General features: G+C 43.0%; 1 protein-coding gene across 7 annotated transcripts in view; it reads right to left on the bottom strand.

Annotated features, from left to right (window-relative positions):
* The window catches only part of RBFOX1 (RNA binding fox-1 homolog 1), a 1,862,366-nt gene that overhangs the window by 37,672 nt on the left and 1,809,007 nt on the right, over positions 1-15,687 (bottom strand). For 4 of the 7 annotated variants that reach the window (XM_068565272.1, XM_068565268.1, XM_068565269.1 and 1 more), the window contains one exon: positions 7,524-7,563. In XM_068565272.1, the coding sequence (XP_068421373.1) occupies positions 7,524-7,563 (40 nt within the window). Of the gene's footprint in view, positions 1-1,226; positions 1,270-7,523; positions 7,564-15,687 lie in introns of all 7 variants that reach the window. The other 3 variants (XM_068565270.1, XM_068565267.1, XM_068565271.1) reach the window with 1 other exon arrangement.

Raw genomic sequence — 15,687 nt, 5'->3', positions numbered from 1 at the left:
CATTATTAATGAGCCCTGTGGCTCTCCGTTGCATCACAAAGTGGTTCGACAACGGAAATCACACGTTTAAACTTGAGAGCATACTTTTGGAAAAAGATGTTCAAATATCCAAATGGCGAATTGCTTAGGAAGCGAGGTGAAATTTTTGTCATTGGTGGAGACACAGGGATTGGGTAGGGCTTTTCCTTTCTGAGAATATCGAAGGATCTCACTTTGTCTAAAACAGGTGGATTAATAATATACATAAAATTGATTCACTATAATGACATTTAAAGAACATTTGCAAAATGTAAAACATAAATATAAATCATTACTCTTTAATCTGCATATGTTCAGCTATTTTTGAAATATGGCAGTAGAAGTCCTGTTTTCTTAGAAAGTGAAAATAAAAGTTGATGTCAGGAATTTTATTTGGTCCTCTCCTAGGTCCAAGTACCCATTTTTTATATTAGATTTCTTATTAAAACTTGATTAATCTCACAGTAAAAAAAAAAAAGTACCTTCTTAATTGACTTAATACTGAACAAAAACGAGGATTGCAGGTTACAGGGAAAGCCATGTAATAAAACTCCCACTGATCATCCTTAGTTTTACATTCCTCTTTCCTTTTATTTGACAGTTTTAATGTTGGTTTTAGACCAAATTTGGAGACTTAGCCAGCTACACTTCGATGGATGTGTTGATTTTTTTCTGTTTCCTTCCTACAAGTTCGTTCATTTGGGTGTTGCTTCAGCAGTGGGAAATAGGTTTGAGAGCTACGGCAAAAGTTGTGAAATAAATTTATAAGAAACTACAATGAAACCAGGGGATGTTATATTAGCTATGCTTACCCTCAATGCTGGATGTATAAAAGGCTTTTTGGTTTAACCATCCCAGTTGACTCCAGGAACCTACTAAAAATTTTTTTTCAGACAATTGGTTCAATGAAACCCTTGAATTATTTTCACTGAGTTTATATTCATTGAAGCCAGATACATTTTAAGCCAAGAAATGAAGAGCCAAGCCAGACCTCCATTTTGACACACAATCTAGCAGAGAGGGAAACATTTCATGATGAGCATCTCTCTTCTAGAAGAATTCACATCAAAACTGGAAAATTCAGTTAAGTCTTTCCTCCTTCTATGTTAGAGACCATCTCCCCTCCCCGGAATTGTCTTGTTAGTAGGATTTCACAGCAAACCCACAATCAATAGTGATGAGTTTTTCCACCAGCCGGGATTTCATACCTGCAGCAATTTATTGCCATACACAGGCTCTTGATACACTACTCTATAAGGAAACAGAAATGTAATGTTTTTCAATGCAAAAATGAAATAAAAGAAAATGCATAAGTCAGACAGAAATTCCAGAGCAATTCATTTACAAGTTTGCTTCTCTTATTTCACTAAGACCTAAGAGTGACCCATCAAACCCAAAGAAAGACCAAGCAATGCCAAGCCTTTTTTAGCTACAAAATCTCTGTAACTGAGAGTATCAAGACGGTAGGGCTGGGGATCAAACTGCACTCACTGTATTTGTGTTATAACCTGTGTTTATTTTTAAAGAAGAAAAAAGGATATTTTCATGGCTTCTTCCCCTACCAAGCATATTTCAATAGTTCAAGTTAACTCGCTCACATTTATCTCTTTATCTCATGATTGGAATTCTCTGGAACACCTGAGGATTTAACTTTGATGCCTAACGATTGAGGCAATTAGGATGACAGCACAGTAGCAACCATAACTGTATCAACGCCTTTATATTTTTTAAAATTTAATTTCATGTAATAACACAACACAATTGCCTTTCATGAAACAATGAATCACAATGAAGCTATCAAAGCTTCTTTTAACATATATGACTAGAAACATTGTGTGTGTGTGTGTGTGTGTGTGTAATATATATTTTTTATATAGTCTGGCTTTTCTTTCCAATTTAGTTCTACTTAGCCTTCCTTTTTAAGTTAAAATCTACGTTTATGGAACTACACCTGTAAAAGTTCTCTCTCTTTCTCTCTCTCGCTTATTTGAATGTTTCAAGTACAGATATTATTCCCTGTGGCTTGTCCACCCCATACACTCTCCATTATCCCCTCACTTCTCACCCTCCCCCTTTCCTTTCTTTCACTGCATTTCTCAAGTTTGCTCAATGGGGACAACAGTGTTATTCTGTTGGCCCAGGGCTTAAGGGTTGAACTCGGCAATTAGATCACATGGGCTCAAACCCCAGTGACAGTGAAGATTTCTGAACAAATAATTTCATCTCTTTTCTGAAAAAAGTTTCCTCCTCTGGGGAAAAAAAAAAATGGAGGTGATGGGTAATGGGTAATGAGATTGCTCCTTGATAGGACCATGTGCGGAGGGAATGAGATGATGTAACGGCTGAGTGTCTTGTCTCTTACACAGGACGTGCTTAACTTCTGGATGGGCTGTTGCCTCCCCCATCGTTACTGACCAGCCTAACGCTGACCCCCAGCTGGCTCAGATCCTGAAAGCAGGATCTCGGGAATAAACACTTGGGGTTTTTATCTGGAGAATTTTCTCTTCCCACCTTTCAATGCTACTGACACTTCTGTCCTGAGCTCAAACATCAGTGAAATGAGGACACCTTTTTAAGATCCATGGACAGCAGAGTGACATGAATTCAGAAATAATTGTATTTAAGTCATGGTGTCACCCAGAACCTTGTTATAATGGGATTTAGGCATGATGCAGAAATGCACTGGAATCTCATCCAGACATATTCACTAGGGAGCCTCTCAGTTGCATTGAGTGTTAGAAAGCTTAGGGCTTTTCTAATAAAAGGGAGCGAGGTTAACATTTATAGTCTATATCATCGGGACTTCCCTGGTGGCACAGTGGTTAAGAATCCGCCTGCCAATGCAGGGGACACGGGTTCGAGCCCTGGTCCAGGAAGATCCCACGTGCCGTGGAGCAACTAAGCCCATGCGCCACAACTACTGAGCCTGCGCTCTAGAACCCACAAGGCACAACTACTGAGCCCGTGTGCCACAACTACTGAGCCTGCACTCTAGAGCCCATGAGCCACAACTACTGAGCCCGCACGTCACAACTACTGAAGCCCACGCGCCTAGAGCCCGCGCTCTGCAACAAGAGAAGCCACCGCAATGAGAAGCCCGCGCACCACAGCAAAGAGAATCCCCACTTGCCGCAACTAGAGAAAGCCTGCAACGAAGACCCAACGCAGCCCTAAAAAAAAAAAAAAAAAGAATAAAAAAAAAAAGATACGATTATTCTACACCATCTCTCTGTCTCTCTCACTCTTCCTCTCACTCTCTGGCTCTCTCTCCCCTCCTGCTCCCCCGTTTTCTCTTCCCTTCTTCCCAGTGCCCAGAACTCTACTCTCTTACTCTTGTTCCTACTGAGAGTTTTTCAGATCTTTTTTAACAGCTCTATTAACATTTCCTTCTCTCCATTTTCAATAGTTATCTTTTGATCAAATGCCATATTCTTTGCTATCTATCTCCCTGAGCAGGTGAAAACACTTGTCTTGGTTCAGTTCTGTTCAGCAACCCTTATTTTCAGCTCCTTGATCGATGTGGCCTTATGAGATCTCTAGCTTCACCCCTAAATCTAATGGATTGCTTTGCAGGTCCCGGGGACGTGGTCCTTCAACTTTCAAATGGTTGATCATACCCATGTATTGCCTCTCCTATTATTTATACATTTTTTCATTAACTTGGCCCACTTTTTCTTTTTTTAATTGACATATAGTTGATTTACAATGTTGTGCCATGGCCCAATTTTCAATTCAAAAGAATTTATGGAAATGGGTACCACTAAACAATGAGTGAATTTGTAGGTTTGATAGGCTAGTGATGGAAGCTCAATTCCTACCTTTCGAAATACTAAAAGTGTGTGTGTGTGTGTGTGTGTGTGTGTGTGTGTGTGTATGTAGTATGTCCTCAGGTAGAAGGGACCCAGGTGATGACTTTTGTGACCCTCCTTGCTGACTCAGAAACCCCTTGTGTCCTCTGACGTGTGGCCATCTGCACTGGGCCTGAGCATGACACGCAGCATTTCCGCTGCAGGGCTGGGCTCCCGAGTAAGATGATTCTTCTTTGCACTCAGCCCAAAGGAGCGTCCCTGGTTTTGAACCTTAGCTTCTACCTCACAGCATCTTCTTACAAATCCACTGCCTCCAGCACTTCCAGGGTGTCCATGATTATCACTCTCTCTCTCTCTTCAATCTTCTCTTCCCTGAAAAGTTTAAGAGGAGCTAATTCTAGGTAAGGGGGATTGCTAGTTACAGGGATCCTGCGGGTCTTCCAAATCCTCTGTGCTTTGGCAGGACTGGGAGATGCCAGAGGGCTCCACCATCAGGTGGGAGGGATGGGGACCTTGGACGACAAAGAGGAGAAGGAGCTGGAGAAAGCAGGGTATGTACAAAAGGTCAGTCGTTCTGGTACCCACGCTGTTATAGTTGCTGGGTTGCTCTGATCCACTGTCAAGGCTGAGGATGATCGGGGCAGGAAGATTTGGAGAGCAGCCTCCCCTTACTTTCCTTAAAAGTAACCAAAGCCAGAAGCGTATTACTCTGCCCAATAAAATGAAAAAGAAATAACTGGTTTAGACCTATTAGAGGGGACCAGTGTGTCTAAGACATGTCCCAGGTCTTCTCAGGATGACCCTAGACCTATTTATTGTGCACTATTTTTTTTTAACACCTTTATTGGAGTATAATTGCTTTATAATGCTGTGTTAGTTTCTGCTGTACAACAAAGTGAATCAGCTATACATATACATATATCCCCATACCCCCCCTTGCGTCTCCCTCCCACCCTCCCTATCCCACCCCTCTAGGTCGTCACAAGGCATCGGGCTGATCTCCCTGTGCTAGTGCACTATTTTTAATGAGATCAAACGAGCAAGCCACAAACTTCCTTTAAATAAAATAGAACCTTGCGTGCCTTTTTATGAACCTCTTTAATCATCATTTCTTTAAAAAAAAATGGAGCACGGGGGACACTTCCAGTCATCAGATCATACCAGCATCTAAAAGGAGGTAGGGGTAGCAGCTTGAAATAGCACATTCAAGATTATAACATACTTCTGGCCAGGATGAATCCTGCACCATAAGCTTTAGAGTGCAGGAAATATTCATATTCTTTCTTGCCTTAAATCAACTTAAGGCCATCTAGGAGCCCTTGGTTTGTTGCCCTAATGGGGCAGTCTAGTTCATCACTGTCCCCCACATGCATACACCACCCATGCAGCAAGATTCCAGAGCTGCCATCGGACGCAGAGCAAAGTATTCCAAAAGCTACCTTCCTGGAAGGAGGACAGAAATGTGCTGCGTAAACAAAGCTAAAAGTTTATATTTCAGTTAGCTTTTCCGTCACCGAATTGCCTGTTTGGAGCTGCCTCCTTAAAATCTTATCGTGATAATATGAACAGTGGGAAGAATATATAAATGTTTTTGGCTAGTAGGGTGGCTTGATAAGGGCAAAAGGGACAGATTTCTAAGCCTTGACACCAGGAAACTCAGGACTTGAAGTTACTGACGCAATTCTGTTCATCCAAACCTCACCCAGTGGGAAGCAAAAACCCCAAAAGGAACCAAAAGCACAAAGGGAGTTTTCTGGAGCTTTTCTCCCTGAATGGAATTTCTCTTTCCACCTTAGTCTGGATGCTCTCTTCTGAGTCCCTTTGTCTCTCTACTTGCCTTGTTCTCGCGGATTTTCATTGGTCTCAACCAATGCAGACGTTCTCTATCCGTTACTCTCGCCCATTCTTTTTCCTTATTTGTGGGCTCCTACTGCCTGTACCTTCAGGAAGCTTCTACTTCCTGTTATACAAAAATCTATGAGGCAAGGAAAAGACACCAATTTGACCTACCCATAGGACAGCACAAATTAATAATTCAATTAAGTCATTGTCATTTTACAAACAATTCAATAAATTATTGTCATTTGACAGAGAAGGGAACACTCAATAAATGGTAGCTAATAATTGTAATGTGTTTGATTTTAGCTAGGCTTAGTAATGTCCACATTTTTTCCCCCCTTGGGTGAGTGTTGATGAAGATAGTTTTCCTTTCTGTGTATTTTCTTTGTTTCTAATTTCTCCATCCCTTCTCTACTCTCCTCCGTTTCCCAAATTAAAAAAAAAAAAAAAATGTCCTAAACTAAGTCCTAACTCCTTCCATTTGCATCCTCTATCCAGAGGCTACCCTAGGGGAAGGGTATATAGACTGATGTTTGGGTTCATGGGTTATCTGAGGATGTGGAGGAGGTCCAGCCTGTTTAGCCCCTGCCTGCTTCTCTATTTAAAATGATATAAACTCAAAGTTCGGAAACAGAGGACTTGAGAAGGAGTGGACGGAGCTACACACGCAAGAAGCAAATAGGTTGTTCCCTGGGTGAATAAGGAACAATGTAGGTTGCTCTTTCATTTCATTAAGAGGGAAAAAAAAAAACCTAACCCACAGATAATAATAAATGTACTTGATGCAATTATAATAAAACCCAAGTTCATCATTGATGGAGATTAATACTCTGCCTCAAAATTGTAATTATTTGAAATTCGAAAGGAAGGAAATTAAATAACTAGTGTCTTTCCTATTTTCTAGTAAATTGCCTCAATTTGATCAGAAATATGGTTACATTTTTCTTTGTTATCTAATCTATAAAACAACAAATATGATTCCACTGCATTTATTTGAGGTCCCTCGTAATAAAAATAATGGTATGATTTAGAAAATACCCTCCAACCCCACCCATTTCTTTTAAATTGTGTTTATTCCAAGTCATTTTCAAAACATTGCTGCTAATATCATACCACGGGTGAGTAACTACCTCTAGATCAAGTTCGGTAAATTTAATTATGGCCCCATAATGAGACACATCCTCCTCTTCCCTAAAAGTGAAAAGCTTAATAAAGTGGTACCATTAAACAAACAATTCTAAATTGGACAAATGATTCTAAATCAGGTAACTGTTTTGGGGAAATGGAGGGAATAAAGAGTTGAAAAAAAATAAGAGTTGAATGCTCAAGTTGGTCTGTATTTTGTTAGGAGATATTTCTTGCTAAAATCATCCATGGGGGAGAGAGAGAGAGAAATGGAGTTTGGGGGAAGAAATATCTTTCTAGGGCTGTAGTGATCAACAATTAAATATGTTTACAAGAAAACATCCAAAACATCAGCCATGAAAATATCTTTTCACCCTCTACAGCTGGTAACTACAGCTGTCATCCTACATATTATATTGAAAACACACAGACCATACTGAGAACTTCGGAGAGGATTTCTTTTTGAAGGAGGGTCTTTCATTTGACATGGGAAAAATGTCATCTTTTTTGGGAAGGTGTTTTGCATTTATTCTGAAGTTAATCAGGGAGTTAATTCCACTCACTCAACAGCACGACGGCTATCATGAGCAGGCCTTCAGTCCTCCACGCCTTTGGACTCTTTCTCACAGGAAGAGGAAATGGGCGGCACCCAGTAGAGAAATTTGCAGCAAACTTGTAAAAAGAATGACTCGGGAGGAAACAAGGATGGCATGCACGTTAATGAATACTTACATAAATGTCTGCACCATAAAATCCATCCTGGTAAACAACACTGCAAGGGTGCACACACAAAGAAAAACATTCATATTAGTGCATTTCCCCATGCAGACACACCAACCCCTGCACTGGCGAAGTTAGTCTGGTCACAAGATCCAAAACACAGGAACTGAGGATCGTTTTCAGATTGGTTAAGGAGGTTGGAGACAACGGCAGTCCATCAGACTGAGAAAATTAGGCTGGGGTTCGGTGTTCGGCCCAGAATCAGGACATGGTGGCGTGCTGGGTACCAGACTTTCCAATCCTTCCGGAGGGGTGCAGAAATGCAAAGAGGATTCACGTTTATTTTAAGTGACCCACGCAGATATGAGGATCGGGGTTTGCATTCAGCCAAACCATCTAGGTGCCCCCGGAAAAAAATCATCTGCTTAAAATATATGATTGGTAAGAGCAGGGGTATGGATGGCACATTTTCAATACGGGTTATAGCTGAATGACCTCAGGGGCATTGCACGATCCAAACGATTTCAGAAATTTTCTTCTATACTCTTTCACACTCTAGTATTCTATTTGGTAATTCCATGTGCCCCTCTTTTATGGTACATGTAGGAGAATATCTCTAATAATACGGGTGTGTGAACAGGTGTGTAGATGTGTGTGCAAGAATATATGTGTGCTTTTGTATATGGGTGTGCTTCGTGCGTATATATGCATATGAATGTGTGTGTTACTTTGAACATGTAAATGCATACGTGTGTGCATGTGTATACCATGTACATGTGTATAAGTGCATGTGTGTGCATGTGTATATGAATGTAGATATTGTGCATATGATGTGTGTAGTAGTATGTGTCTGCACATCTGTGTGTATGCGGGCTCATGAGTCATATGTGTGTACATGCCTATGTCTGTGTGTATATTTGCATAAATTATAGCCAGACTAAGCAGAATCCCACCTAATGATTGAACAAGCCTGACCTCACAGCAGCTCTCTGACTGCTATCCATTTAGTCATCTCAGAGAGAAGGGACTTCACAGGAAGGGGTAAATAAAAGATCCCGGACTTTTCCAGAAGTTGTTTGGTTTACCTCGAGTGAAATATCCAGGAAAAGAAGCTCACAGCTCTGTGATCCTAGGAAACCGACTTAAAATTCCTAAGCATTAAAACGGGTTTAATGAGGATCCCACGTGGCCTGCGCACCCCACAGGCCTTTGTGAAGATCCCAGGACATCTCAAATACAAGAATGCGGGTTTCTAAGGCATGTTTCCAAAGGACAGCAGTTGTTATTAATAACCTTCCCTGATCTCCTCCCATGGAGTTTACAGATGATTTATGATTCTGTCAAATGCGCCCCACCGCAAATTCTCCACTGCGCCCCACCGTCGAATGGAGCTGCAGTCCTAACAGAAGCAGGACTTTGATTACCGAAGGATTCCAGCAGGTTTCAGGAGCAGAGTGGACCCGCAGGTAAGCCAAGCATATCGAGAGCCAAGGGGAGACACTTGACAACACACACATGCGCACACGCACACGGCAGTGACACTGGTTTGCTGGAGAACACTGCAGTGTGCCTCTCAGAGCTTTCCAGAGTTGACTGGCTAAACCCCAAGTACCATCATCTTTAAAAACGGGGCAGGGATTTCACATGCTAAGGAGGTCAGTAGGAATCGTTTTCAGCTGTTTTTATTTGGATCGAAAAGGGGCTCCGGTTCACAAGAGCACTTGTCAAGCAGCGTCAAACCCTAATCCGAGATACCGAGGTAAGTGGCATCCTGAGCTAGGTTTTGATTTCTCTTTCAACATTTCCAACATAAAAAGATACTGCCTGTTGGGGGTCGGAAGGCAGGGCTGGCCTCTGCCAACAAGACTGGGCCCAGAGCTGATCATTCAGGCCGATCAGATCAGGGCTGTCCATTCCTCCAAGACGTCACGCTGTCCATTCCTCCATGACATCACGCCCTTGCAAGTGCTGGTCCTTGTGCCAGGGAAGCCTTACCTCCTGATAACCTCATCCAAAAGCAGAGCACCATTCAAGAGCCAAGTTAGAGAGGAAACACACGGGCATCTGGGTCACAGCCTCAGCAGTCAGCAGCTATGGGCCCTGGGACTAATGACCTAAGCTATCTGAGCTTCACTTCTTCATCTGTGACATGGGGAAGGAGGTAAGTGCCCACGTCAAGGGAGGACTGAGTTAGGTGATGTGTGCAAAGCGATGAGCAAGGTAGTTGCCAACAAAGTTCTAATTAAATATCACATCGCTATGAGCTTTATCCAGTGCCCACGCCAAGCGGAGTTCTTCCTCCTTCCTGTGAACACCAGCATCACGTTTTCCGGTCCTCGAATCCTCACTTGGTCCAACTATTTTAAATATTGGTCAAATATTAAAGGCATTTGTGTAGGCAGCTCATTTCGCCCTGAAAGTTGCACCCAATAGCTTACTCGACATTCTATCCCACTTGATGGCCAACACATTGCTTTTCACGCTGAAGATGTAAGTAAATATCTATTGAGTGAATATTGCCCATAGTTTAAAGGGGGGGTTGGCCATTAGTAGGTGACAGAAGGTGACACAGAGCAATTCTAGGTAGAATCTTCATCTGGCTATTCGGCATCAATGGCTGTCGTCAATGGGGGGAGGGTAAGATTCGAAAACTGGACCCTGGGACTTCCCTGGCGGTCCAGTGGTTAGGACTCTGAGCTTCCATTGCAGGGGGCATGGGTTCGATCCCTGGTCGGGGAACTAAGATCCCACAAGCCACGCGGTGAGGCCAAAAACAAACAAACAAACAATAAAACCCCCAAAACCTGGACCCGGACTTAGGATACCAGTGCAAGAGGCTAGGCAGAATGTGATGCACATGTGAACAATATATTAATATTTAACCGAACATGAATACACATTCAAACGTGGGAAGGGATGCCTTTCTCTAAATATTTGTAGAGGGGGACCCCATCTGTGTCTGCTCTTCTGTGAATCATGGAGCAGACACTGGGGGCTGTTCCAGGGGGCACAGGACCAGGAGTGGCTGAGGCAGCGCTCTGGCTGAGAAAAGGGCCCCTTCTTTCATCAGGACAAGCTCTTGTGCACTGTGGCCAGCTGCGTGCCTCCACGGCAAGCCTCTTGGCACCTACAGCTCCCAGAAGTGAGTCAGGAACAGGCCCCGATGTTTGCCTTAGGCTTGTTCAGCCGGGTGACCTGGCTGCCACGCTCTGCCCTCCACCATGGACCACGGAAAATTACTCAGGGACTCTGACATCCCACGTTTACAAGACAGAGAACCAAAGGGAACGTGTGATCTGGCGTCTCATTTGAACAGACGCAAACAAACTGACTGATGAGCCCTATTCCTCTGCTGTTGAAAGCCTTACTACACTCCAACCACGGTGCTGAGGCTCAGGGCAAGTCCACCAGCTAAGGCTGCCCTCAGGGAGCTTACAGGGAGGCACAAAGCCAGGTACACTGATGTAAGGTGGCAGCCGCGAGAGCCGCTGCGGGGGAGGGGAACGATGGCGCTCTGACCTGGTAACAGAAGGAGGAGGGCTGGCATCAGAGGCGAGGGAACCCCAGCGAATGGCCCAGAAACCCCAGCGCCTGAGCTAGTTCAAGAGGAACTAGGGAGGAAAAGCAAGCCAGGCAAGGGGAACAGCCGATGCAAGGTCCGATGTCTAGAAGGTCCAGGGCATAATTTCTAGTTTGGGGGCGTTCAGAGGCCCAGCCAACTGTGGTGGCTTCCCTAAGAAAGGGAGTGGAGAATTCTAGCTGCTCTTACAAACCGCCCAGGGTAGGGACTGCTGGTTTTCACTACGGGCAACACCTGCACAGTTTGGAGAGAAACGAACCAAAGGGTGAGCGATCTACCTTCACAATGACTCCAAAAAACTAGGAACCGATACGGCCATCACTGGCCGCATGAAACAAAGCCACTTGATGGGCTGCGAGTTTCATCACAATACTGTGTGTTTTTTTCCTAAGTCATAGCACGAATATGATCGCCACGAGCCCTCACACCTAGAGAGCGATTCCTCTGTGTCCATCCCTAGTCTGACCTAATCATCATTATCCCACCTAATCCTCAAAATACCCCTATGAGACGGATAATGTTATTATAGCCTCTTTGGACATCAAGAGAGTGAAACGGAGAGAGCTAGGTACTGACGAAGAAGCTGGGATTCTAGCCCAGGTTGTAGTGGCTTCACAGCCCAAATTTTTAATTGCCATGGCAGGCAGCAGTGGTCAAACTTCCGCAGGCATCAGGACCACCTCGAGGGCCTGTTAAAACACAGATGGCCGGGCCCCATGCCCAGCCCAGAGGTTCTGAATCAATAGATCTGGATGGCGGGGTGGGGAGGTTGGGTCTACGAATTTGCATTTTTAACAAGTAACAGGGTATGCTGACGCTGCCGGCCGTAGGACGAATAGGCTTATTGCCCTATGGAGCACCAACCTCCACGTGTCATTTTACTTTACATTTGAGACAACCCTGAAGGTCAGCTTCCTAGGTCCTGTTCTAAATAGGAGCTGGTTATAGGCAAGCTCTTAGAAAGTCCCATGCTGGTTTTCAAGAATGGATCCAAACATTTTTTTAAAAACCCCACTGAACAGGTGCATATGTGACGGGAAAGGAGGGCAGGGGATGATGTCTAATGCGTAGCTATCGATAAATTAGCCACATCCCAGTACAAGAGAAGAGAGTTGCCATCATGCTTTGAACAGGTGCAGCCTTATTTTAATGCAGAGGCGGTCTGTCTAGCCATGCAAAGGTAATTGTAATATCTTCGGAACTGCAATATGCTTTTGCAAGAGCGTAATGCAAATGCACATCTCATTTTCTTAGAAAGGTAATAACAGGAGTTAAATATCTGAATGAATGCAAGCAGGGAATGATTGCGCTATAGCAAATTAGTTTACTTTATAAAAAAAGGAAAGAAAGAAATCATGCGATGCCCAGACTATACAATCTGTTTGTGTAACATAATATATCCCAACCACAAATACATTCTTGAAGGAAAGGTTATTTAAAGCTGCTTTATCTTACTGCCCATTCCAAGTGGAAAATAATATTTTTAATGCATTCAAATCTAGTTGTTTTTGAAAGGATATCAGGTGGGTCCATAAACTCACTGGCATTTGTATAGAATTGTGCAGTGTATGTACACTGACATTTTCCTGGGGAAAATATGTATTTTAATTAGATTATCAAAGGCATCTGTGACATCCCACTTTCTCCCCCCAAATTTAAGAACCACTGACTTAGAGTGTTTGTCTTTAAATGCACTCAATTAAGAGGCTTTTTTTTTTTTAATGTAAGAGGTTACATTTTAAAACTGGCTGAGAATTTAAACAAGAATTCACGGCAAAACCAAAAACCCAAACGGCTAAAGAGAATTCTGGAAAGTATTCTGGGGCTAGGGGATGATGACCTAATGTTTATGTTCATCGAGAAACTTCCCAAGCATCAGATAATACAATCTGAGGATAAGACATTTATAAATTAAAACCAAAAATCATGGTTGATTTACAGAAGGAAAGGTTTGCACACACTGTTCTAAAGGCTTCTTCAGGACCTAACCTGAAAGCACTCCCAAAGACTCTGTGTATGGGCTTCATTCTTGCACTGACCAACTGTAAGAAGATTTTTCCTGGGATACCACCGTATCTTTCTAGTACTTAGAGTAGCATGTTCACCTCAAAAAATTTTTCATGGTAACTCTGAGAAGTTGTACATACGTGTGACATAATTAATGACTTGAGAAAGTACAGAATGTCCTGCTCAAAAATATCCAGAGAGCCAAGATAAAAACCCTATAGCAAATGCTGGGTGCTTAACTTAGAATAATAATAATAATTTAAAAAATCTCCTATGGTTCTCTATATCCCTAGCCCCACACAATATGATTGGTACATAGTAGGCACTTGATAAGGTGCTGTTAATGAATTAATTAACTAATTAAGAACAAGAACTTGGTGAGGCCAATCTCATAGGGTTTTGTGGGGAGAGGATTGAGGTTTAGTTGCTGCCCTGTAACATCCGATGTTGTACTGAGTCTGGTGTATGTGTCTCTGACGCTTCTACCTTCCATCTTCATCCACACATCATCAGCCTGCCAGCTCCCTTAGATGACAACTACCCAGTGGGTAATTCCTCCCAAATATGAGTCCTAGGAAGACACACTGGACATGGTAGCCGTTTATCTAAACAGACTCCAGGAGCAAATGCAAGGAGAAATATGGACGACTTGGTCCATTTAGCTCTCCCTGAGACTGTTCACTAGTTAATATTTTATTTCCGATCTACAGATTCCATAAACCACTGAAGTGCCTCTGTCCAAAGCCATCTCTGTGGCTTACGGGAAATGGAGGTCTGTGAACTGTAGGAGTCCCGCAGCCGATGGGTACGTGACTCATGGAAGGAAAGCTATGGGTGCTCAACATAAGCCAAAGGGGACCCTTGAGAAAGAGGGGAGTATAAAAAGTCAATAACCACATCAACGGCAACAACAATAGCTACAGTTCACGTAATACATGCCATTTGATGGAACTGATTAAGTTGTAACCTTACCTGCATCTTCCTGTTTCATCCTCTATCAACCCTACGGAGGGTAGGGTAGGTAGGAGTGTAGTCTTCACTCACCTGCTAAGGCAACTGTGGCTGCAGAGATTAAGTCAGCTACCCAGGGCAGTATGAGATAGAAGAGCAGGGGCCAATCTCATCTGCCCCACAGTCTGTGTCTTTATAGGTTTGTAACAATCTTATAGACTGTGTAGACATTAGCTTTCTGACTCATCGCCCATTCTCACTCAGTTAATGCTGGCAATCACTAAGGGGCTGGTTGGCCCAGGCTAGGGCTTTCCTCTCATTCTTGTGATCCCTGGTCCAAGCAGAGCCTTCCCCCCGCCACCAGGAGTGATCATGCATTAATTTCCCAATAACTTTCTATTTAGCTACGTGAGAAAGAGGAGATAACCTACATTCATAGGCTCTTCATAACCTACATTCTTTACTTGCTGGGGGGAATTTCAGAAAATATCAGGACGTGGAGGGAAAAACCAAATCAGTAAAAGGAAATGTAAGGGCATCCTTAGTGAATCCTCCTGGGTGACTATCTTGACGTTGGATACCTCCAAGGGTCACTCAAGGCTTCACAAAGGTGGCCTTGGAGGTTCTGTGGATTTTTTTCAATCTCTCAGAAAAAAAAAAAAAAAAAAAATATGGAAGCTATACACGGACATAGGATAAATGACACATTCTCCTTTGCGATTTTAGTAACAGTGTATTCATATTGGATACTTCACGGAAAACAGAGGTTTAGGATGACAGATATGTCTTCAATTGGTGACAATGGGAAAAATAGATTCTTCCTTAATAAATGCAGTTTCTTAGGTGATGGCTTATGGAAAGGTGGGGACCCTGAGTATGAGGGAGCACCGCAGAATGAGAGCTTAACGTGGCAATTTAGGAAATGATTGGATTTTTCCTGGATTTTCTTTCTTTCGTTTTCTTGTTTGGTTTTAAACTTTTTAAATTAAAAAAAATTTTTTTAAACTGAAGTATAATTGATTTACAATGGTAATGATTGGATTTCTTCTCTCTCTGGAAGCTTTCTGGAACCCAAGCTGGTGTCCACTCAACACCCTATCTTATCACGCATCACATTTGTTGAAATCGTTAGCATCTATGGTGTTCCCTGTGCCTGACTGTAAGAAACTCCTCCAAAGGCGCCATTTGCCTCAGCATCCTTAGTGTAAGACGGTGCATCGAGCTGAGAGAAGCAATTAAGCTGAACTGGACTGGAGGAAAGACAGTCAAATCTAGAAATCAGGAAACTAAAGGACTCTGAAGACAAACAGCTACAGGAAATGCACACTATTCCCGGGACCACCTGAATCCTGATAATGTCATCCTGGAAACAGAAATGGGTTTCCAACCTCTCTGCTACTTGCTTCCACTCAACATAGATCAGGGCACTCTCTACTCCAGCCAATGTCTGCGCTGTGTCCTGCTCAGCTCTTTTCCTTTCCAAGATGGGCTGCCCCTCCCGGCCCCTCCCCCCATGGACTCCTTCAGCCTAAGCCAATGAAGGGAAAGGAACCTTCACTGAAGATGCTGAGTTCACACTTTTTCATTTGGTTTCAAAGCACTCCAGGCAGTTTGTAATCCAGCAAAACACCCAGGCAA

Source organism: Eschrichtius robustus, chromosome 16 (genome assembly GCF_028021215.1).
Source record: "Eschrichtius robustus isolate mEscRob2 chromosome 16, mEscRob2.pri, whole genome shotgun sequence".
NCBI classification, from domain to species: Eukaryota; Metazoa; Chordata; class Mammalia; order Artiodactyla; family Eschrichtiidae; genus Eschrichtius; species Eschrichtius robustus.
The sequence above is the reverse complement of the archived record's forward strand: the minus strand, read 5'-3'. Positions and strand labels throughout refer to the sequence as shown.